General features: G+C 40.1%; 1 protein-coding gene and 1 long non-coding RNA gene across 5 annotated transcripts in view; one reads left to right on the top strand and one right to left on the bottom strand.

Annotated features, from left to right (window-relative positions):
• TNPO1 (transportin 1) overlaps positions 1-22464 on the bottom strand; it is an 88116-nt gene extending 65652 nt beyond the window's left edge. The window contains exon 1 of one of the 2 annotated variants that reach the window (XM_058559451.1): positions 22367-22464. In XM_058559451.1, the coding sequence (XP_058415434.1) occupies positions 22367-22381 (15 nt within the window). In that variant the 5' untranslated portion in view covers positions 22382-22464. Of the gene's footprint in view, positions 1-9151; positions 9223-22366 lie in introns of those variants that run through there. The other variant, XM_058559527.1, reaches the window with a different exon arrangement.
• A 263-nt stretch (positions 22465-22727) lies between these two features.
• LOC131416870 (uncharacterized) overlaps positions 22728-25766 on the top strand; it is a 56819-nt gene continuing 53780 nt past the window's right edge. For all 3 annotated transcript variants that reach the window (XR_009222647.1, XR_009222650.1, XR_009222654.1), the window contains exons 1-2: positions 22728-23264; positions 24282-24402. This is a non-coding gene — a long non-coding RNA (uncharacterized LOC131416870). The remainder of the gene's footprint in view (positions 23265-24281; positions 24403-25766) is intronic.

Genomic DNA, 25766 nt, shown 5'->3' with positions numbered 1-25766 from the left:
TATCCCTGACAAATATAGATGCGAAAATTCTCAACAATTACTAGCAAACCAAATTCAACAGCACATAAATAAAAGAATAAAATAAAGTAAAAAATAAATAAAATTAAAAAAATAAAAGAATCATACACCACAATCAAGTGGGATTAACCCTTGGAATGCAAGGATGATTCAGCATACACAAATCAATCAATGTGATATATAACATTAACAGAATGAAAGATAAAAATCATATGATCATCTCAATAGATGCAGAAAAAGCAACTGAACAGAATTCAATATCCATTCATGATAAAAACTCTCAAGAAATTTGGTATAGAAGGAATACACCTCAACATAATAAAGGCTATATGACGAGCTCCCCAGTAGAATCATACTCAATGATGAAAGGTTGAAAGCTTTTCCTCTAAGATCAAGAACAAGGGAAAGGTGGCCATTCTCACCATGCCTATTCAACATAGTACTAGAAGTCCTAGCAAGAGCAATCAGGCAAGAAAAAAGAAATAAAAGGCATCCAAATCAGACAGGAAAAAGTAAAATTGTCTCTGTTTGCAGATGACATGATCTTATACATAAAAAATTCTAAAGACTCCAAAAATAAAAACCCCAAATAAATGAATTAAGTAAAGTTGCAGGATACAAAATCAATATACAAAAACCAGTTGCATTTCTATATATTAACAATGATTTATCTGGGGGGCAAAAAAAGAGAACAATCCCATTTATAATAGCATCAAGAAGAATAAAATACTTAGGAACAAATTAAACCAAGGAGGTGAAAGATCTGTACACTGAAAACTATAAGACACTGATGAAAGAAATTGAAGAAAGCAAACAAATGGAAAAATATCCTATGTTCATGGGTTGGAAGAATTAATATTATTAAAAAATGTCCATACTACCCAAAGCCATCCAGAGATAATACAATCCTTATCAAGATTCCAATGGTATTTTTTACAGAAATAGAAAAAACAATCCAAAAATTTGTATGGAACCACAAAAGACCCCAAATAGCCAAAGCAATACTGAGAAAGAAGAACAAAGCTAGAAGCACCATATTTCGATTTCAAACTATATTACAGAGCTATAGCAATCAAAACTGTATGGTACTGCATAAAAACAGATACATAGACCAATGGAACAGAATTGAGAGCCCAGAAATAAATCTATGCATATGCAGTCAACTAGTATTTGACAAAGAAGCTAAGACTACTCAATGGAAAAAAGATAGTCTCTTCAATATATGGTGCTAAAAAATTGGACATTCACATGTAGACGAATGAAACTGGGCCCTTATCTTACACCACTCAAAAATTAGCTCGAAATGGATGAAAGACTTGAACGTGAAACCTGAAACCAAAAAACTCCTAAGAAGAAAACACTGGGCAAAAGCTCCTTGACGATGACCTTGGCAATGATTTCATAGATATGACATCAAAAGCACAAGTAACAAAAGTAAAAATAAACAAGTGGGACTACATCAAACTAAAAAGCTTGCATAGCAAAGGAAACCATCAACAAAATGAAATGACAACTTACGGAATGGGAAAAATATTTACAAACCATGTATCTAATAAGGGGTTAACATCCAAAATATATAAGAACTCATACAACTCAATAGCAAAAAAACAAATAATCTGATTTCAAAATGGGCGAAGGACCTAAATAGACATTTTTCCAAAGATATTCAAATTGCAATCAGGTACATAAAAAGGCATTCAAGGGGCCGGCCCGGTGGCACAAGTGGTTAAGTGTGCGCGCTTCGCTGCGGCAGCCCAGGGTTCGCCGGTTCGGACCCCAGGCGCGCATCGACGCACTGCTTGGCAAGTCATGCTGTGGCGGCGTCCCATATAAAGTGGAGGAAGATGGGCACGGATGTTAGCCCAGGGCCAGTCTTCCTCAAGAAAAAAGAGGAGGATTGGCAGATGTTAGCACAGGGCTGATCTCCTCACAAAACAAAAGAAGGCATTCAACATCAAAATCCTCAGGGAAAGGCAAATTAAAACCACCCATGAGATATCACCTCATACCTGCCAGAATGACTATTATGAAAAAGAACAGATAACAAGTGCTGGTGAGGATGTGGAGAAAAGGGAAGCCCTGTGCATTGTTGGTGGGAATGTAAACCTGTACAGCCATTATGGAAAACAGTATGGAGGTTCCTCAAAAAATTAAAAATAGAACTAGTATATGATCCAGCAATTCCACTTCTGGATATATATCACAAGGAAATAAAATCACTATCTTGAAGAGATATCTGCACCCCCATCCATGTTCACTGCAGCGTTATTTACAATAGCCAAGACGTGGAAATAATGTGTGTGTCCGCTGATGGATGCATTGATAAAGAAAATGTAGACAGACACACACACACAAAGGAATACTATTCAGCCATAAAAAGAAGGAAATCCTGCCATTTGTGACAATATGGATGAACCCTGAGGGAATTATGCTAAGTGGAATAAGTCAGACAGAGAAAGACAAATACTATATGATCTCACTTATATGAGGAATGAAAAAATCCCCAAACTCATAGAAAGAAAAGAGCAGAAGGGTGGTTGCCACGGGCGGCGGTGGAGATGGGTGAAGGTGGTCAAAGGGTACAAACATCCAGTTATAAGGTAACTATGTCCTGGGGATGTGATGGACAGCACAGTAACTATAGTTAACAATACTATACTGAAAGTTGCCAGGAGAGTAAATCTTAAAAGTTCTCATAAAAATTTTTTTTAAAAAATTGTAACTATGTGAGGTGATGGATGTGTTAACTAACCTTTATTGTGGTAATCATTTCACAATATATACATATACCAAATCATTACGTTGTACATCTTAACCTTATACAATGTTATATGTCAATTATATCTCAATAAAGCTGGAAAAATTTTCAAAAATAAATTAAAAAAAAGAGTTGGGTTGGAAAGTATGTCTTACTATTCTTGGTCCAAAGTTTCTTCTACTCCAAACTGCTTCTTTAATTCATAGTTCATAAAATACGTAAGTATAATCAATTAAAAGAGTAGCTTGTCTTATAGTAACATGGCTCTACACTGATACTGACTTGCTGGTTTATATGTGAACATACACGTAAAATGGAGGCAAATCTGTAAGTGCCCTAGCAAGCCTATCACTGCTCTTGGCAAAATACTGGTATTGAATGATTAAAAATATATCAGCACCAGGCAAGCTACCGATTATAGCTGCACTTACTATATTTAAGGTGCTGGTAAAAAGGGCTATGATGCAAATAGCCTAATATTTTCCTGTGTAACACATCTGAAATTACAAAGTAAGTCAATAAAAGGGATGATTCAATATTTTACAATCTACTTTACATGTTTATAAAGTGAGATATGCCTATACAGTTGATAGGGAGCTAAGCTGATAATTTTTTGAAAAATTAGATAGCACATGGGGACAACCATTACAGATTATTTTGGTAACTACAAATATACTGTTTCATTGCAGATAGATTGCTCCTCAAGTTCTAAATAAGAGGGCCCTAGGAATTTCTCATTCATGTCCAAAACTATCCTTGATTGTTAAAATGTAATGTGTTGATTCAATATTTCACATTTTCAAGTGTAAAGAGAAAAAGGAACATAGCACTATGATCACTGGCGAGGGCTGAACTGGAAAAGGGTCAGAGAGTTTAGACAATAAAATAGAAAGGTGATAAATGGTAAGTGGTCATTAGCTTTCATCTAATCTTTCCTTTGTTCATTGAAATCTCACTCACACATAACAGGGGCATATATCACTCAGATTTCAGGTGTGGGAAGACAGACCCAGCAGAAAAAAACTTATAAAAAAAAAATCATTTTTTATAATTTTAGTTCCTGAGCTGAATACTGTTCTACACTATTTATTGTTGGTAAACAGGAAGACAGAGTAGAGGAAGCATGGGTTAGGAGTCATACATACATGAATTCAATCTCAGTTCTTTCAACTGCCTTTTTTAGGAAAGTGCCTTAACTTTCTGAGCTTTAGTTTAGTCGTCTGTGAATTGGGGTTGAGAAGATTAAATGAGAACGTCAAGTGCTGCAACAGTAGGTACCTCATGTCCATCCCCTTCACACTTCAACCACTAAAACAATTATTTAATGATGATTAAAACCCAGATACTGATGGCAGTTTGTACCATCAGACAGACTTAAGATGAAGATTACTTAAATTATTTTTGTATGATCAAAGAATATGCAACAAAATGAGCTGTTTGACTTGTCATTTAAATGAGGTGATGTTCTAAAGAAATAGAAAAATCAAGAGAGAAATATTGCAGGAATAAGAGGAACAAAGAAAAGAACCAGAAATCAAGTGGTGAATATTAAATCAGATATGAATGTAATCAGTCTGTAAAAATTTTACAAGGGTGAAAATTAAGTAGTTGATTGAGGGTAGTCCACATAATGTGCAAAGAGATAGAAAAAGAATATCACAAAGTAAATTCTACAGAAATAGCCCCCAAATGGAAAAAAAATAGTAGGAAATAAATCATATGACAGATAATACCATACAACTAACCACTTAATACAAAAAACAGCAGCACATATTCTGTGAGTGTTCACGTCTATTTTTCTATTACTGTGACAAAGAAACAATGAAACTCAACCAAGATTGAGACATAAAAAAATTAATGAATATAAAATCTAGAATGAAATGTGAGATGGTAAGGAAATCTGAGATTATACTGAACACAAAGGATAATGCTAATCTATTCTAATACTAAGAAAGTGTTCGATTTATAAGAACGTAACCTTAAAACTGAATCTTGGGTTAAAATGTTGATTGTTGTCTTACAAATATAGATACTATGCGATCAGCCATTGAATATCATGTCCTTATCACCATCCATCCCCCTCATCCCATGAAACTGAAATTTATCAATTTAAACTTTAACTGTAATTAGAAAACAGCAATCGTAACGTCTTCAGAATGAAACGAGGATTAGATAACATCCATCTAATCCTCTTATTTAAAAAAAAGGGGGAATCAACATTCCAAATTAGTTAAGGGGAAGAATCTGATTTCTATTTTTAAAAACCTAGTTAGATCATCTGGTTGTATATTACGAGGTTCTTCTCCGTCTTCGGGTGGAGACGGGTAGAAAGTAAACTGAGTAGGAAGAAAAGAGGAAACCAAGACGAAAGCCAGCTGCCAGCTGTGCACCCTCTTTCTGGACCACAGAACTCCCTGCCCATCTACTTCTATCCTCCTCTCCTTCCCCTGTCTTTTCCAAATTAGACTATTTTGGTTCTGAGCACTGGCTGCAATCGAGGGAAAAAATGCCTCACAACATTCATTTTATTAACACTTTACACCAGTGGGAGATGTAGGAGCAGTGGTGATTCACCCTCACTATGGTGCCAGCTTTCAGGTAATACTACCTCCTTCCCAAGACTCAGACAGGCCACAGCTCAAAGGACCTACAACATCTCTTATGAGGCATTTCCGGGGGGCATCACTATTTACAAATATAGTGGATAAACATACGCTTTATTTGAACAAATATAAAAGGGAGTTCCTAGCATATTACAGCAATACAAAGTTAGATGATCCAACAAGATAGTAACACATTAATAACTTTATTTATCTGAAAACTAATTAAGAACCAATAGATAATACATGAAAGAAAATTCACAAGAGGAAATACAACAGTAAACAAATATGGGAAAATGCCGAACTTTATAGTAATCAATAAATTTAATGATAAAAGTAATGTTTTAGACTAATTAGCAAAGATAATTTTATAACAATAATATCCTATTGCTGAAGATATGATGAATCAATTCTAACAAATTACTGATGGTAGTGTTAACTAATACAACCTACTGGAATTCCACTCAACAATCTATACCAAGAGCCATATGCATTTTTATACCTTGTCCTCACGATTACACTTCTGAGAGTGTATCCTAAGAATCCTAAATACAAAAAAGAAAGTGTTAGTCTCAATAATTTTATCCCAGGATTATCTCTGATACAACAATAAAAATATGAGTAAAGAACACAACATTCAACTGCTGGGCTATTATGCAGCCATTAAAAAAGACAGTTAATTTCTGTAATGACATGAAACATATCACTTTATGATTAGAAAGTGATAAAAGTGATAAAATATTGTATCCAGAAAACAATTACAGATAAGTAAAAAAATCTGTATAAGATAAAGATGGAATTATTAAATGCAAAAGACTGGAAAGAGACAATGAAAAGCTAGCAGGGTATTAGGGTGTTAGCATTATGAGTCCTTTTTCTTTTCTCCTTAAAAAATTTTCAACAATGGGGTTATGTTACTTTCATAATGAAAATAAATAATAAAAATCCCCAACAGTATAATTGTTTGAAGTCATAACTAGGGCAAGGCAAAAGACCCCAGAAAACCTTACTATATTAGGGTACAATGCTTGCTATTCATAATGACAGAATCATCAAGCTTAAATTACACCCTTTTTTTTTTTTTTTTACCTTTTAAGAAGGCAAGAAGGTGCGAAATATAGTTTAGACAGTTTTTTGTGAAAATGCTTAAAGGTTATAGTATTTAAAGGCTTAAGTTTTAGCTACAGAAAACTGAGGTACTTGCAGCAACTTGTCTCCAGATTATGCCATCAAAGGAGTAGACACAATGATAGGAAAATAATATTGAAAATAAAAAATTTTTATAGTAATGGAAAAAAACTGTCGCAACTTCTGCAAAGCAAAAGAGTTATATCGGAAAAGTTCTTTTATAATCCCAGAGATCTAGTCTCAGAGACCTGTCCTGAAAATTAGAGACCAGAAGTTCTACTTTTACTTAGATAATGGGAATTATTACATATTCTACACTTGTGATTTGTTTTCTTTGTTTTTGGTGAGGAAGATTGGCCTTGAGCTAACATCTGTTGCCAATCTTCCTCTTTTTGCTGAGGGAGATGGGCTGAGCTAACATCTGTGCCCATCTTCCTCTTTTTTTTTTTTTGTATGTGGGATGCTGCCACAGCATGGCTTGATGAGCGGTGGGTTGGTCCAAGCCCAGGACTCGAACCTGTGAACCCCAGGCCGCTGAAGCAGAGTGCATGAACTTAACTGCTACACCACCAGGCCAGCCTCTGTGATTTGTTTTTTTCGATAATGGTTTTAATACTTTATATGTATGGAAATAATAATGTTATAACAACAAATTTATGTTAGACTTATTTAAATGTTGAAGTGAAATACTAAGTAAAAATATACAGAAACAGTAAGACTACTACAAAATTTAAAATACCAAAATTTTCTTTAATATTAAAAAAAATATTTCAAGCATCTCTCATCAACTTCCTAATTTTTCAAAACATCAATGCATAATTTCAGAAATAGCATTTAAGAAAAAAATCAATAAATAGCTCAATTAAAGCGTACGTTGAATTAGAAGGAAAAAGATCCCACGAAAATGTAAAATCCAAAAGCAAATTAAAATGGATTTTAGCTTAGAGAAGAGGGCCCACAATTCTTCTACAACAGTTCTTGAGACTTCTATAGTAATAAGTTCTATAGATTCTCTCAATAATAACTATAAATATTTTAAGCAAAAATTACTCATGTATAAGAAAATTTCGACTGCAGAAATAATGAGCACACACCACAAATAATTTTAAATTTGTCATTTAGCATATACTGAACTCAAAAAGATTAGTTCTAGTACTTTTCATTTTGCTAATCAATCACTTGTGTCATATACTATTTTATGAAAATTCATAAATCATTTAAGTTTAAAATTAAGACCTTTAGAAAACAGTGAATGAAAACTTTTTTAAGATAAAAAAATTATGTTAGAATCATCAATGGATTCTTCTTAATATATTTTTCTGCTGAGGAAGCTAAAGTAATAACTAAGAAGGATGTAAAGAAAATTTACACTTACAAATTAACTTGAAACTAAAGGTACAGTTCTGTGTGCCTATTTAGTCTATGAGGCAGGCACCATACATTTCTGACTAGTAGACACAGGAATCTACTGAACGGCCTCAAAAGCAAACAATATTTATTCCCTTTACACTAAACTGATTCTTAGAAAGAAAAATAAATATATTTATTATAAAATAAACTTTTCCTAAATCATTTTCCTGGAGTAGGGCTGGGGTCACAGAAAGCAAATCTTTAAGTCACATGAAATGATATTTCAATTAAAAAAAATTTTCATACAGCAACTAATCCATATTATTTACAGTTAATAAAATACATCGTCTCCCGTCAACTCTCCATTATACATTCTTACAGGAGTAGTATGCTTATTCTAGAAGGAAGGAACTCCAGAAATTAAATTAATAAGCAAACATTTATTAGGCACTTGTCTATGCAAGATTTTATAGCTGGAAACTACAAATACAATATAAGAAAAGTCTGGAATGAGAGGGATGAACTAAGAAATTTCTAAGATTTCTTTACGTTATTAAATTCAACAATTCAATATGTGGTTAGGCATTTGATGAACCTGACTCAAAAGCATTTGAGATGGACAGGAGTTTGTATTTTCTCAGAATCAGAAAATGATAATTTTAGCTGAAATCACAAGTTTGACCTGGCTACTGAGCAATGTAAACTCTACTAGAATCTCACCGGGGTGTGAATGTGTAGATTCTGTTTTACAAATAAAAACTGCCTCTGTGCACCTGATCAGCAAGTACCAACACCAAAATAAAAGCCTCTAGCCCACTGGGATGTAAGGTTAAAATAAAGCTAGAATTTTTATCAGAGCACTTCTTTTTTATGCCTCAAACTTTTGTTTCTCTACTGGCTTTTAAGCTTCCCCATCAAATTTCTACATTAAATCTTAAACTACTACAGCGTCCCCCCTTTATCTGCAGTTTCACTTTCTGCGGTTTCAGTTACCCATGGTTAACTGCACAAAACATTAAATAGAAAATTCCAGAAATAAACAATTCACAAGTTTTAAATTGCATGCCATTCTGAGTAGCGTGATAAAATCATGCTCTACCCCACACGGGACTTGTCCAGCATACCCACACTGTATGTGCTACCTGCCTGATAGCCCGTTAGGAAAGAAAGAGTATACATAGGGTTTGATACTATCCGCGGTTTCAGGCATGATGGAATGTATTCCCACGGATAAGGGCAGATTACTGTATACCGTATACTATGTATACTACAATAAGACTCCAGAAAAAGCTCCTACCTTTATAGTTTCTCCACTGTTTCATCCTTGACTTACGGGGGGAGGGAGCCAGGTCAGGGGAAGGATGCTATCTGGGGAGGTAAGGCAGACATGAACTCAGAGCCACAGCCTTTCTTTTTTTTTGGTGAGGAAGATCGGCCCTGAGCTAACATCTGCCAATCCTCCTCTTTTTGCTGAGGAAGACTGGCCCTGGGCTAACATCCATGCCCATCTTTCTCCACTTTATATGGGACGCTACCACAGCATGGCTTGACAAGCAGTGCGTCGGTGTGCGCCCAGGATCCCAAGCAGCGGACCCCGGGTCACCGCAGCAGAGAGTGAGCACTTAACCCCTTGCGCCACTGGACCCGCCCCAAGCTACAGCCTTTCTGAAGCTAACAAACCCATGTAACCTCATGGGCCTTTAGGACAAACTGCCCCCAACCACGAGTCTTTAAGTCTTCTGTGCCAGGAAGAGACAAAATAACATCAGGAAAAAAGGAGTGCCCGAGATCTGGGGCTCTTGTCTCAGTTCTCTGCATGAAGAAGAGCTGGCTGGGCAATGCTGTGCAAATCACTTATACTCATTTGGGTTATTTCCTCATCTACAAAGCAATGAAAGACCACAATCCTCTCAGCTTCTAGAAGTAAAACATTTAGTTGACTGTAAATAATGAACCTGGTCATATTCCACATACAAAAGCTAGCCTTACTTCTTTTCTTTATACTTGCTGCTGAAATTCTCCAAGTCTTCGGGGAAACTTATATTCAACTTAATTGTTCAAGTACAGTTCTGGGACTACTGAGTTACCCGAGTGAGAGCTACCTGTCATTCGATTCTTTCAGCAAATACCTGGGCTCCTGTGAAAGGGGACAGTACTGGGCCAGGCTAGGTCACTTCTTACAGAAGTCACATTCAACAGTAAGACCAATCTCTAGTTGAAATGTTACAGAAAAATTTTCATCATAACTTGGGCTTCTATCCAACATAAGTCTTTACCCATTAACCCCTCAAAACTGTGTAACAGAAAACTGTGTAAAACATTATTGAACTAAAAATCCAATGGAGCATTGTAATTCCCGTTCTGGAGCACCTGTGGCTTCAATGATTCACTGTTTAATGCTCCTTTCCTAAATTAGGTCCCACAATATTTTCTAATAAGGGTTTAACAACAGCATTTTACGAGCTGAAACAAACCTTTTGAAACATAGAACAGGACTCTTTAGACTAAGTCCATATACCGTCAACTAAACTCACCATAAAAGAATTAACCTGAGTATTTTATTTTACCTTTCTAAACAACTCTGAAAACACATCATTTATGCCAAAGTCTGATAAATTTTACACATAAAGTTTAAACATATTCCCTTCTCTTGCTCTTCCTCTGTCCTAATTCTCCTGAGGGTGACATATTAAACTCTGATCTACCACTACAAAGAGTTATAATCCAGGTCTGGAAATTTAAAATCAGCCTTTTTATATAAGGGATCATTGCCTGTGATCTATATATTTGACTTACTTGTCCTCTTCAAACAAGGAATTTCAGATTTTTCCATGCACTACATGGGAGTCACTGTAGCAGAGAACGCAAACCTTGGGGTTCCTCTGCTGACCTTGAGTTCTTACTCTGTCATTTATTAGTCATGGAAAGAATAATTAACTATGATCTACAAAATGAGATAATAGTACCTCTATCTCATGGGCTTGTTATAGTGAGAAAATGGCAAAGTTCTACTGAAAAAAAAAAAACAAAACCTCTGTCAAAAAAGATGACAACTAGGGCCGGCCCCGTGGCTTAGCAGTTAAGTGCATGCGCTCCACTACTGGTGGCCCAGGTTCGGATCCCGGGCGCACACCGAGGCACCGCTTCTCTGGCCATGCTGAGGCTGCATCCCACATACAGCAACTAGAACGATGTGCAACTATGACATACAACTATCTACTGGGGCTTTGGGGGAAAAAAATAAATAAATAAAATTAAAAAAAAAAAAGATGACAACTAAATGTAATATAAAACTCTAGACTGGATCCTGTACTGGAGGAAAAAATGCTACAAAGGATGTTTCTGGGACAAGTGACAAAACTGTAACACAGACTGTAAAAAACTAAATTTCCTGAATTTGATGACTATACACGGTTTCAGAGGAGAACATCCTGGCTCTTAAGATACACACATTAAATTCTTAAGGGGTGAAAGTGCAACATGTATGCAACCTGCTTTAAAATGTTCAAAAAAATAATTGTGTGTGTTTGTGTGTGTGGGAAAATGTGGCAAAATGTCAAAAACTGGTGAATGCAAGTAAAGTGTATATGACAGTTCTCTGAATTATTCTCACAACTTTTCTGTAAGTTTGAAATTATTTTAAAATAACATCTTAAAAAACCACCTTTGAGGGCCTGCCCGGTGGCATAGTGGGTAAGTTTGCGCACTCCGCTTTGGCGGCCCGGGGTTCGCAGGTTCAGATCCTGGGCGCGGACCTATGCACTGTTCATCAAGCCATGCTGTGGCGGCATGTCACATACAAAACAGAGGAAGACGGGCACAGATGTTAGCTCAGAGATAATCTTCCTCAGCAAAAAGAGGAGGATTGGCAATGGATGTTAGCTCAGAGCCAGTCTTCCTCACAACAAAAACAAAAAACAAAAAACCCATCTTTGACTCCATTCACCATACCTATTCAATTTCTCCACTCCCTCCCATTCACAGAAACATCTTGAAAGTTGTGGCAAGTTACTGTCTCCCCTTCTTCACTTCACTCCACTGAGAGTGAGAATTCCCTGGTGCCAAAGGCAATGACTTCTTCTTGGCCTCATCTGAACCTCCTCACAGTGCTGAACACTGGCAGCCACTCTTACCTCTCAGCTGGAGGCATCCTGTCTCCCTGGTTTTCCTTTCCTTTCACTGGCTGCTCTGGCAGTTGCTGGCTCCCCTACCCCTAAATATCCTAGCCCCCTTTCTTTCTCTATCCACACAATTTCATCCAGTCTGTGCTATTCAAGAGGACTCTGAATTCCACACTCAAGTTCCCAATGGCTAACAAGACACATCTATTTGTTAAGTGGGCACCTCACACTTTACTGGCTAAAACAGAACTCTTGATTCCTTTCCCCACCCCGTTCAAATCTGCTCCTCCTCCAGTTGCCCAGTATCACTAAATGCCACTAGTGTTCATCCAGTTGTTCAGGCCAAAATACTAAGGAGTCATTCTTGATTTCCCTCATATCCCACATCCAAACCATCAGCCAGCGCTGTCAAAATATACTCTCAGAATACACCTTCAAAACACACTCGGACTACTTCTTACCTTCCCCACTGTCCACCCCCGCCCAGACCCCATGTTCCACAAGAGCATGGTCTACCATAGGTCTCCCTGCCTTCTCTTTTGTTCCTTACAGCCTGTTCTCTGAGACAAAGCAGCAAAAATGACCTTGTTAAACCTGCAATTAAATCATGTCTTCTCGCCATCAAAACCTTCCAGTGGTTTCTCATCACACTGAGAACAAAACCTCACATCCCTACCACAGCCTACAAAGCTGTTCCTAATCTGGGCTCCTGCCTGCCTCTCTGAACTACCTCCTTGCAGTCTCTGCCCCCTTTTCCCTATGTTCCAGTGCCACTGGTCTTCCTGTGGTTCCCTGATGATGGTAGGCTTGTTCCCACTTAAGGGTCTTTACTTTTGCATGCTCTTTCTCCAAATATTCACATTGCTCACTCCATCTCCTCATTCAGATTACTGGCCAAATACGACATTTAAGAAAGGCAATGTTCTCTTCCCTCTCTCTCCATCTCATTACTCTCTATTTCCTCTCATTGCTTTAGTTAGTACCTATTTCTTTTTTCCCCTTTCTACTCACTAAAAAAAATCTTTAAATGAAAAACTAATATGTGACTGCTTTCATTGTATTAAAAAAAAGTATACAATACAGATGAAATTCAAGCTGCCTTCAAGTTCCTCTGCTGATCCTGGTCTCCTCCCCAAAGGTACTCTAATATTCATTTGATGCATATCCTTGTAGAGCTGTTTTTCATGCATTTAAATACATATATTTCCGTAGAAATAAAGAGTTTTATTTCTAGTCTGTAACAACTCATTTATTTCTAGTCTATAACAAGCTATTTACAATTTTGCACCATTACAAGGAATTAATTCATTTAAAAAATATTTCCTGAGTGACTACTACATTCTAGGCACTGTTCTAGTTGCTGCAGATACAGCAATAAATAAAACAAAGATCTTTGCCCTCTTGGAGCCTATATTCTTGCAGGAAGAGAAAGACAATAAACAGAATATACAGTGCAAACGTTTTCTGGAAAGGGGCAGAGAGTTAATAGTCTAGGCTTTGCAGACCACATATGTCTGTTGTATATTCTTTGTTTTTTTTTTTTTTTTACAACCCTTTAAAAACGTACAAACCATTATTAGCCTATAGGCTGTACAAAAAGAGGCCACAGGGCAACGGAGCTCTAGCTTGCTGACCCCTGATATACCATGTTAGAAGATGGTATGTGCTATGCAAAAAATAAAGAATCCAGGATAACGGGGATGGGAGAGGGTAGGAAGCAAAATTAAATAGGGTGTTTAGAGAAGGTGAAATCTAAGCAAAGACCTGGAGGTAAGGCCAGGGAGCCAAGTAGATATTTGGGGAAGTACATTCCACACAGCTGAACTAGCTAAAGCAAAAGCTCTAAAGTAGGAACACGACTGATATTTTATAATATAGCCAGGAGGCCAGCGAGGAAGGAGGGAAAGCTGTGGTAGGAAATGAGTCAGGAGAAAGGGGAGTGGGCTGGGCAGAAAATGTAGAGCCTTGTAGGCCATTGCAAGGATTAGATTTTCTCTGATTCACAGGGGCAGTCACGGCAGGGCTGTGAATAGAGCAGTGGCAGGGACTGTCAGTTTGTAAAAGGCTCACTCTGGCTACTGAATTGAGAAAGTACTGTTGGGAGGGGCTAGGGTGGAACGGGGAGACCAGGTAGTAACCTATTTAAGTAATTCCAGGAGCTATGGTGGTAGTGGCTGGGACCAGGGTGGTAGTGGTGAGGAGGCATGGTAAGATTCTGCATGTATTCTGATGATATACAAAGAACACGTCGTCCTGAAAGAAAGGATCTGAAGAGTCAAAGAAAAAGCAAAGTCAAGAATAACACCAAGGGCTGGCCCCGTGGCTTGGTGGTTAAGTGTGCGCGCTCCGATGCTGGTGGCCCGGGTTCGGATCCCGGGCGCACCGAGGCACCACTTCTCCGTCCATCCTGAGGCCAAGTCCCACATACAGCAACTAGAGGGATGTGCAGCTATGACATACAACTATCTACTGGGGCTTTGGGGGGAAAAAATAAATAAATAAAATCTTTAAAAAAAAAAAAAAAAAAGAATAACACCAAGATTTTAGCCTGAGCTACCGGGAGGATGGAGTTCCCACTGACAAACAGAAATGGGAAGTCTAGGGGCCAGCCCGGCAGCACAGTGGTTAAGTGCGCACGCTCTGCTTCGGCACGCGGGGTTCGCAGGCCCGGATCCCAGCGTGCATCGATTCACTGCTTGTCAAGCCATGCTGTGGCGGCGTCCCATATAAAGTAGAGAAAGATGGGCACAGATGTTAGCCCAGGGCCAGTCTTTCTCAGCGAAAAGGAGGAGGATTGGCATTGGATGTTAGCTCAGGGCTGATCTTCCTCACCAAAAAAAAAAAAAAAAGAAAAAAGAAATGAGGAAGTCTATGGGTAGAGCAGGCTTTGGGGAGGAAGTTTAGGAGTTTAGTTTTGGACATGCTGAGTTTGATATCTATTATTAGACATTTATGTACAGATGTTGAATAGGCAGTTGAACATATGAGACTGAAGTTAGGGAGAGAGCTAAAGATCTAAATTTGGGCATTGGTGGCATTTATATGGTATTTAAAGACATGAGACAGAATGAGATTACCAATGGAGCATAGAAAAGAAAAACAAAAAACAAACAAAACCAAGGACTGAGCCCTGGGGCTCTCCAATATTAAGAGGTCTGTCATAAGAAAGGCAAAGGAAAATTACAAGGAACCAACACTGAGGCAGGAGATAACCAAGGGTGTGCAGCATCCTGGAAAGCAAAGAAGAAAGTATTTCAAGGATAAGGGAACAGATAGCTATGTCAAATGTTGCTGACAGGTCAAGTAAGATGAACAGAATCAACGGCATATGGCATTTGGCAACACGTAAGTTACTGGAGAACCTGAGGAGCTGCTTCAGCAAGACTGGTGCAAAGGCCTGACTGGAGTGGGTTTAATAGAGTATGAGAGGAGGATCTTGGGAACAGCAAGTATAGACAACTCTTTTGAGAAATAATGCTGCAAAAGGAAACTGAGGAAACAGGTGGTGAAGTTTTTTTTTTTTTTTTTTTTTTTTTTTTGTGAGGAGATCAGCCCTGAGCTAACATCCGCCAATCCTCTTTTTTTTTTTTTTTTTTTTTTGTGAGGAGATCAGCCCTGAGCTAACATCCGCCAATCCTCCTCTTTTTCTTGCTGAGGAAGACGGCCCTGGGCTAACATCGGTGCCCATCCTCCTCCACTCTATATGGGACGCCGCCACAGCATGGCTCACCAAGCAGTGCGTCGGTGCGCGCCCGGGATCCGAACCAGCGATCCCCGGGCCGCCGCAGCGGAGCGCGCGCACTTAACCGCTTGCGCCACCGGGCCGGCCCCTAAGTTTTTTTTTTTAAAGACAGGAGAAATAATAGAAGGAGAGAAGCTGAAGCAACCCTCTTGAGCAGGTGAGAGAGGGTGGGATCTGGTGTAAAAGCAGACACAAGAAACATGAACAGTTAATCTAAGGTAACGAGCAGGAAGACAGCGTGTACTGACGCAGATGCTGGTAGGTACATGGGCTGGTGGGGTTTGTGGAAGTTTTCTGACTGCTTCAATTTTCTTAGCAAAGTAGGAAGCAAGGTTGTGAGCTGAAAGTGAGGATGGGAAGAGACATTGGAAGTTTGAAGAAAAGAAGATATGAAATAGTCATTTAGGAGAGTGGGAGAGTGAACAGACGAGGAAAATATAGTACAATCAACAGGCAGCATTAAGGACCCACTTGAGGTATGTGGTCACGTGTGGTTGTGTTTTCTTCCAGCCACACTAAGTTACAGAGGGGCGGGTGCAAAGAAAGCAGAGTTGGTTTTAACTAGGGCTGTCGTTCTGTCAAACAAGCAGAGCAAGAGAGTGAATCCAAAGGAGTGATTAAAATGATAAACCACGGAATTTAAGATGAGTAAGAAAGGGAGTGAAAACATCAAGAGGGTGAATGGCAGGGAAACAGGGGTAGGATCAAGGGATTGGAGATTCCATTGAGGTCAAAGATGGTTGGGGCTGAGAAAATTAGTAGAAGGAACGAACTACCCCACTAGGAAGTGGGTCACAGAGTGGAGCACATGAAACGGAAACAGCAGAGGGACAGCAGTTATAGATGAGGCAAGAGGGGACAACGACAGGAGTGAGCAACTGAGACAGGCTGGATGGGAAGAGCGCTGGAAGAAAGGCCTAGGACACGTGAGGCCAAGGGACTCGGAAGATCAGTTACGCATATTCTTTTCAATTTCAATGTAAAGACTGAGGTAGTACTGGAAAGAGGAGCAATGAGCCTCGAGCTGAAATAACTGAGAAATGAGCAGCAATGACCTGGAGGGTAGTAGCTGACAGCAATCATGAGGGGTAGTAGATTAAATAATCCGATGACATACCCCAAAATTGAGGATTTTTAGGGAGAAGGGAGGAAGAACAGTTTGAAAGCAGCAAAGACATGCATGGGAGACGCCTTTCCCACCTCTACGAACAGTGAAAAGGAGTGCCAAGGAAAGAAACAGCCCCAACAGCCCCAGTGCACAGGTCCCCCGAGAGGAAGAAAGCGAAGGGAATATTAAGCACAGGTTGAGACTGGATTTCGAGGATAATGGGCTGTAAATTCCAGCGGGCACAGTAGAAGAGTACGAAGAGTTGGGAAGGGGTTAAAAAAAATAGACAAACAGACCCTTTTATGAACTGGAGTGCAGGAGATGAAAGGTGACTTGAAAGTCTGAAGGTTCTGTGGCTACTGACAAAGACATCCTTGAACACACATGACTCCTAATACACTCACGTTTCCCTAAGAAATGGAAATTGCTGGGTCAAAAATGTTTTTACTTTAAAGCTGTGGTGATTTATTCAACGTATGAGTTTCCCTACAACCTTGTCGATAACATAACTGGCAAAACTTTTTCACTTTTGCCAATACGATGGGTAAAAAAAAAAAAAGTCACTGTTTTACTTTGCATTTCCCTATCAGCAAGGTAGAGCATTATTTTATGTTTATTGGCTAGCTGTATTGCCTCTCCTGTGAATCTGCCCATTTAAAAAATTGTCTTCTCTTTTCTTATTGGTTTATAGGGCTTAAAAACAATCTTTTTCTCTTTTATTCTGTTCTTTACACAATCAATGTTGTAAATTCCTCATTTCAAATCTTTCAATGGCTTGTGCTAGGGCAACACAAGGCTCAGTAGGTTCTCTCTTCCTCAAATCCCCCTACCATATACTAGAGGTTGGCTAATGAAGGCCCACTAGTCAAACTCGGTCACACCCGTTAGTTTCCACTCTCTATGACGGCTTTTGCACTACAATGGCTGAGTTGGTATGGTCCACAAAGGAGAACATATTTATTGTCTGGTCCTTTACAGAAAGTTTGTGGACTCCTGCTCTACACCTTGTAGGGCCCCTGAACTGCTCAGAGTTACAAGAACATAGTAGGTCCTTATCTTTGCTGACATACCCCTGGCAGTGCTGCCCCTTTCCCTGGAAATGCCTGCGCCCTTTCTCCCACTCTGCATGGAATCTCTTACTAGCCCTCCTGGGTGTCTCCAGATTCATATCATAAAAGCTGTAACCACAGTGCACTGCACTTTTTTGTTTACTCTCTCTCTCTCCACTAGTATGTAAATCTTTTGAGGATAAGGGACAATCCCAGTACTAATAAATGCTTAATGAATGAATAAATGGCACGCCAAGTCCTTCACAATCTGCCATCTTGCTCATCATTTTCCTATTTTCTTATGCTCCAGCCAAAATAAACTGTATTTTTACTTCAAGTATTTTTCAAAACCATTATTTCTAATGGCAGCACAATGATCAATGTTTTATATTCATTTCTCTACAATTCTAGTAGATACCACCTAATTATTTATTTGCAACTATTTAATATGTTCACAATTTACTGAAATATTTCTCTTCCCTAATTCCTTCCTTAGTAAAGACAAAAGCAATGGAATCTTGGCCTTTCTGGGATCAGCTATGGCAGTAACTTCTTCATCAGAGGATTAAGGGGCTCCACTGATAATTATTTTACTAATGGCTTCAGAGTGCTTCAAAATCAACTGTAAAATGCAACTCAAAATTTTTTTTGCTTCTATTTTCAGTACAAAATTAATCTCCCACACATTATCTTATTATCCTTATCTAGAACATTTCAATTTTTTTTTGCTTATTTCTCTATTAAGACCTTAGTTTACTTTGCCAAGGGTTTTACTAAGTGTATTTTTCAATTTAGTTATTTAATGCGCCTTTTTCAGTTCTCTTAATCCCCAAATTTGATAGATTTTTTTGTTTTTTTCCACTGCTATTTCTGTTGAGGTCATTACTAAGAGTGTTTCACTCACAAATGCTTGCTGCATTCATTTTAGAAACGAGCTTTATATATTCACTACCAAGTACATCTCATCCAGGTAAGGATTTTTTTCCTTTTCTAAAATGTATGTAGATAGTTAAGCCCTGTCTGGTTTAACTTTGTAATTTACCCATTCATTACGTCCAGCTGAGTTTCACTATCTTAATAATGTGGTCTATGATTAACAGTAGATTCACTATGCTATAGTGAATTATAAGATTCATTGTAAGATTATGTATTCACTCACTGTATACATATTCATTTTAAAATTCTGAATACTTACATTACATAAAATTTTACAAATAAAAGAGCATGAGCTTTGCAATCAGGCAGATCTAGATTCAGATCCAGCCTTGAACATTTTGAGTCTTTGGGCAAAGTACTTACCTACCTATACTTCAGTTCTCCCATCAGTAAAATGGAAGTAACTCCCACGTGTAACACAAGGCTATGATAATGAGCATAATGTATGTAAAAGTAACCATGTATGCTAAATGCCTACAAATAATGCCTAGTATATTACACAGAAAAAATGTTTATTCACTCCATCTCTCCTCCCATCTCAAGCAATAAGGGCAATAAATGCGTGCTCCTCAATTTATTTTAAGTCCTTTCATTCCCTTAAGAAAAAGCAATTGGGCAATATGGACCATGAGCTCTGGATGTTCATATACTCTGACCTAATATTTTCACTTTGGGGAATCTATCTTCATGAAATAATGTGAAACACAGAAATTGTTCTAGGTACAAGGATGTTCATTGTAGTGCTTCTTATAACTGCAAAAAAAAAAAAGTTAAAAACTTGCTAACTGTCCAACAGGAAACCGTTTAATTATGAGAAATGCACACAAACATGTGGTTATTTAAAAAGATGCTCACAAAATAATTTAAGAACATGAGAAAATGCTTATGGCGCTAGGTAAAAAAAGCAGAATGAAAAATTATTCATATAGTTTACTGTGTAAAAATCGAACTGAGAAAAAATACTGAAAGGAAATGCATCAAAGTGTTTACACTAGTTATCTCATACTCCTGATACTAGGGAGTACTATTTTACGGTTGTTTTCTAAAATATCAATAATCATGACGATGATGATAATAATAGCAGTTATTATTTATGGAGTGTTTACTACATGCCAGGCCCAGATCTTATTGTACGAGCTCATTTAATCCTCATAACATTATGAGATGAAAAAATTGAGGCATCATGAGATTAAGTAACCAGCCCAAAGTCACAGAGATAATTACAGAAGGTGCCAAAATTTGAATCCAAGAAGTCTGACTCTAGAGCTCCTGTTCCTAACTGCCATACTATACTGAAAAGATTTGCTTTGTTTTTAAATTTTAACCGTTAAAAAGACATATTTCAATTCAAATCCTGTGGTCTCACCTTCAGTTATCAGCTTTCTTTCAGTTCTGAATTCAAATATTTGCTCTGCCATCACGTGCCATTTTGGAGTAAGATGTAGCCACCACTGCTGTATGGGTTCTATCTAGTCCAGAAAATTCCAAGACAGATCTTCCCCCCTACTTCCTGTTCCAATATCTCATTTAACCACTGAGACTCTGGAACTCTAATATTCTTACTTATTACACGTACTGACAAGTACCTCAAAGAATTCTAGTAAGGAGGTGTTGGAGCAACCAAATGTGCCTTCTAGGAACTTGCTCCTACAATAACATGCATCCATATAACTACAAATTTACAGTCACCAACCTTGCAAACATCTGTCTTCCACTGTAAAGTTCACCCCCTCTGCAACCCATGAGACCCCTCTCACCTGCCAATACTCACCAGATATCTACCATGGCAGTGGCTGAATGGAGCCAACTGAAAAAGATCCCCAAGATTCCCCATCTGGGGAATTTCAAGGTTTCTGATCCTTCCATTTTGAAGGTGGTATTATTGTCCACTGTTTTTGAAAACTTCATCAGTTAATCAATCACTTCAATTCTCTCAGCTTTCTCACCCTTTTGCTGGTAAACCGAATTGTTTTTTTTTTGGGAACAAGATCTTTTTGGCACCAGTATGTATTTGAATATCATATTCATAATTTATGCCCTGGGCAATAAAAATAACTCCCACTTACCGCTGTGCTCCTCTCTGCAGTTTATATTTGATAAATTTATTTCATTACATATGTCACTAGGTTTGGCTTCCTTTATAAGCAAATTCCTTTTCTTAAAAACAACACTTGCAGAATCTAACATGGTTAAATGCAAGCAATTCTTCTCAATATAGTACATTTACATTTCAATGCAGTTTATTGACAGTATTTAGCAAAACTAAGTTCATGTGATGGCTTTAACATTATATAAAGAAAAAAAACTAGTCGTAAAAACAATGAATACAATAACAAGTGTTGAGGACGGAAATATTTACAACCAGAATCATATATATTTTTACCAAAATCTGATCCTGCTCACAATATATAACGGAAATAAGCCTGACTGCTTTAAGATTTGTATGGCTATCTGAGTGGGAGGAATTTAACATTCAGTGAGCACCTGGAGGAAGAGGCAACCACATCAGCGCTGATGCGGGTGGGGGGCCCCTCAGGAAAGACAAGGGCGCACGAAGAGTTCCCCAGGCCCGCGGTACACCAGGGGAGGTAAAAAGCGCACTGCCCAACTGTTATGCATGGATGCACCGCATAAGCCCTGGAATAGAAAGGAAATCTGCCCCTTCAAACTAATGTCCCCTTCGCAGTTGCTGGCTTTCAACCTGGCGGGGCTGCTCTCTAAGGGGAACGGGGTGCAGGGCAGGGTACAAGCGGAGTCGTTTCCCAAAAAACTGAACCCCCCTTCTTCACTAAGTCTAACTTGTTTACCATTCTAATCTGAAGGCTCTGAAACAATAGGGAAGTCTAAAACCCAAAGGAACTTTTGTTATCCTAAAAATGAGCACATCAGGGCACCATTTTACATCCTTAGATTTCCAAATGCCTGATCCACGAGGCAACTCGTATTTCAAAAACGTCTTTCCTTTAGGGCAAGGAGTCAGTACTATCGAAGCACTCATCCCTGAAGTCAGCACCGCCCAAGCAGCGCTGCCCCGAGCTTCTCAGCACAACCGTCCACCCCCATCTGTGGAACGCCTCCACCTCGGGCTTTCCACACCCACGGCGGCCGAGGGGCCGACCGGCCGGGTAACGGACTCGGCCTGGAAGAACCCGTGCAAGATCCGCTCGGCTTTCCCGCCAGCCGACACCCGACAGGCGCTCCCCGGACCGCGGCGCGTCCCCACCCTCGGGAGGCCGGCGGCGGCGTGTCCGCGGCGATACAAAGGCGCGAGCGCGGGGACGAGCCACGCAGAGCCGGCGCCGCGCCCCGGAGCCGCCGAGGGGCCGCCGTGCGGACCCGGCGGGCGGGCCGCCCCCACGCCGCGGCTCCACGGGCGGGGCGCGGGCTCCCGACAGGCCCCCGCCGCCCCAGACCCCGGCCGGCAGCTGTTGGGCTTCGAACCGCGCCGCCGGCGGCTCCAAACGGCCGGCGGGCCGGGCGCCTCCCCGCGGGCCCCGGCGGCTTCCCGCAGCCGCTCCGCTCCCGCCCGCGGCCGGGCCGCGCCCCGCGCACCTACCCGGTCCCACACCATCCCAGAGGCTCCGGCGCTCGGGCCCTCTGCCGCAGCGGCGCCGCCTCCGCTCCGGCCTGAAATGGCTGCGGAACAAAGAGAACTCGGGCGCCGGCGAGCGCCGTCCGATTGGCCGGGGGGCGGGGCCGCGCGAACGTTCCGCGGCGGTCGCCTTGGCAACGGCGGCGGGGCCCGAGGCCCGGCCTGGCCTGTGGGCCTGCGCGCGGCCGCGGGCTCCGTGCTGGCCGCTGGGGCCGCGCCGGCCGGGCCTCGGGCCGGAGGGGGAGCCCGCGGACGCCGCGCCGGGAGGCGGGCGCCGACCGGCCCTGTGAGCGGGGCCGCCCGGGGCCGTGCGCAGCCTCGTGGCGTGTCACCCGCCCCCGCCTGGCTGCCGTGCCCCCCCAGTGACCGCCCCCCCTGGGAGCCGGCCCCCGGACGTGCGGCGACCCCACGGTCCCCGCGCAGCCCCTCCGCGCGGAGGCGCGTCGGAGGACGGCGGGGCGCGGGCGGCCGCGGAGCCGGCGCCCGGCGAGGTGCGCGCTCGGGGACGTCGCCGGGGCCGTGTTCGCGGGAATCGGGGCTTCGCTGCTCGGGGAACTAGCGAGCCGCCTCCCCGTCGCCGGCCGTCCTGAGCAGTGCGGACGTCTTGTGTTGTCTGAACTCGAGGCGGTTCAAAGCCGGAGAGGCAGGCTTTTTACAGTCGCTTATAGTAGTGGTGGTGAACAGATGCACGTCAGTTCCCTTCCCCACCTTCTTCCGTAGGAATCGACCGCATACGAATGTTCACGTTCGCATGGCTACCTGATCACCAGTCTCAGGCGGTGATGCCGCGGAGGAGCTTCTTCCTCGCGAGGTCCAGGTGGGGGGAATGCCAGCGGTTTTGGCTGTCCGACTGCCAAGTGCTGTATGTCTTCTGTTTTGAACAATGTGTAGCGGTTGTTGACTTCCAGGCGTAGTCTAGATAAAATTTTAGTAGCAATACTAGGAAGTGTTCTTTTATTTACGCTGAGACAGCTTGTTAACCTTTTAATAATTTTCATTTGCAACAGCAGTCATTTTACAAAACAACTAGTTCAGCTTAAATTTGGGGTATGAAAGGATCATTTTTATCATTAGGAAATTGAACATAGCAAGAAAAGATATTTGAAATAACTAAAATACTCATAATTATGATTTCAACATTTTCTGTTAATTTGATAGCAGTGGGATACAGTAGTGTGCAGCAAAAAGAGGCCCCCCAAATATGAATAGATTACTAAGAAAAAAAAGCTTAAGGTAAACCTTCCCAAATCGTAGTTTAGTATATCCGCAGGGAAATTTATACAGAATACATATAATTATCCAAATAATGAACGGCTCATTTCTGTATTTGAAAAGTTCAGTCGTGGAATAGGGAGCTGTGATCTGTACAAATCGGGGTGTGTGGTATCTGCATTCTACTTTGCTAAATAAAAATAACAGGAATCTTTCTAAATGTAAAGGATTAGCAAAGAATGACAGCTATAAAGAACTACTGACTAAGCAATTAGTAAGGAATTCACCTGATCAATAGTTTGGAAATATTTGTGAATATTTGAATGAATGTTCAATGAAGTGGAAAAAAGCGAAGTAGTTTTTAGTGTTTGTAAGAGGATTTATTAGCCAAAATCTTTTGAATGAAAAAAATATTATCAAATGTTGTGAAACTGTGATGAGGCAAATTAAATATCCATTCTTCTATAAAATTTAAATGAAAGTGAATTAAAATTTTAGTATAAAATAGTTCTGCATTGAATAAAGAGATGCTTAGACTTGTAGCCTTTTTGTCTCTATCTTCTAGGTTAAATTAAAGATACGTTTTAAACAGTAAATCTTACCATTAACACGGATTTATTAACACAGCTTATTTTATTTTACTTTTCCTGTTATTTTCTCTTTGCAGAGTTTGCAACTGCCCAGTAGTGTTTTCTCTTCATACCCAAATACAATACAGCAGTGCTCATGTGGTAAAGCTTTGAAGAATTGTCAGTATTTTTTAATGACATATGCTGAACTTAAAAATAGTAAATAAATTTTGATTTTTAACCTCAAGACCCATTACACATATCTTATATTTTCAATTTCTGTATTAAATTTTTTTTCTTAGATGGAAAAATTGGCCAAGATAAAAATCAAAGAATGGGGGCCAGCCTAGTGGCGTAGTGGTTGGGTTCGTGCCCTCCACTTTGGCGGCCGGGGGTTCGAGGGTTTGGATCCTGGGCATGGACCTACGCTCTGCTCATCAGGCCATGCTCTGGCAGCATCCAATGTACAAAACAGAGGAAGATGGGCACAGATGTTAGCTCAGGGCTAATCTCCCTCAGCCAAAAAACAAACAAACAAAAAAAATCAAAGAATGGTAGAAATTACAAAGTAGCATTAAGGGAGAAAACATACCTGTAAGCTTTCACCTTGGAAGGAAAAGGTACTTAGTCAGATGCAGCGTTGTCAAAACAAGCATGAAGCTGGGAGGCAGAGGGCCTGTGTGCCAATGCTGGCGTTGCCACTTACGAATGCTTTCAATTCAGGCTTTCTGAGCTTCACTGTCCTTGTCTTAAACAGGATTAAATAAGATCAAATATAATAAGAGTTCATTAGCAGAGTGCCTGGCAGATAATTAGAGGGCAGTAAAAGATAGTATTACTAGATATTAATATGTATGAAAGGACAGATATTTGAAAAGGAGGAATGGTTATTGAAACAAAAGTAATAGGTCTGTAAATCCAAAAATTGTTAAATAAATATCATTTTTTTGTGTGTGTGTGAGGAAGATCAGCCCTGAGCTAACATCCATGCCAATCCTCCTCTTTTTGCTGAGGAAGACTGGCCCTGAGCTAACATCCATGCCAATCTTCCTCCACTTTATGTGGGATGCCGCCACATCAGTGCACGCCCAGGATCCAAACCCAGGCTGCCGGTAGCAGAGTGCGCGCACTTAACCACTATGCCACGGGCCCGGCCCCTAAATAAATATCTTTAATAGGCAATTGTTGGTGAGTATATAGAAACTCAGTAAGAGAAGTGAAATAATCTTTTAGATACAGGCAAGCTTCTGAAATAGAATACTTCTGAGAAATGTTTCCATGTTATACTTCTGGAAAGACATGGGGATTCTCATTATATTCTTTAGCACTAGATGGTTTAAGGAATTGCCTTCCATTGAAACATCTTCAGATTGGCATTAAGGAAAAAACATTTTAAAAAGTAATTATTTGGAAGAATTTAATTCAAATTTTGAAAGAGGACAGTTATAGTCAGTATTCAGAAACGTGTAAATAATCTGTAGGCATTTCTCATTTAAAGCAAACCCAATAGTTTGAATGTACCAAAGATAAATTAGTAATTATTAACTGGGAAAGGATTAACTTCAAAGTTCCTTTAACATTAA

The sequence above is a fragment of the Diceros bicornis genome, chromosome 1, assembly GCF_020826845.1.
Source record: "Diceros bicornis minor isolate mBicDic1 chromosome 1, mDicBic1.mat.cur, whole genome shotgun sequence".
NCBI lineage: Eukaryota > Metazoa > Chordata > Mammalia > Perissodactyla > Rhinocerotidae > Diceros > Diceros bicornis.
Note: the sequence above shows the minus strand (reverse complement) of the source record. Positions and strands in the feature narration are given on the sequence as shown.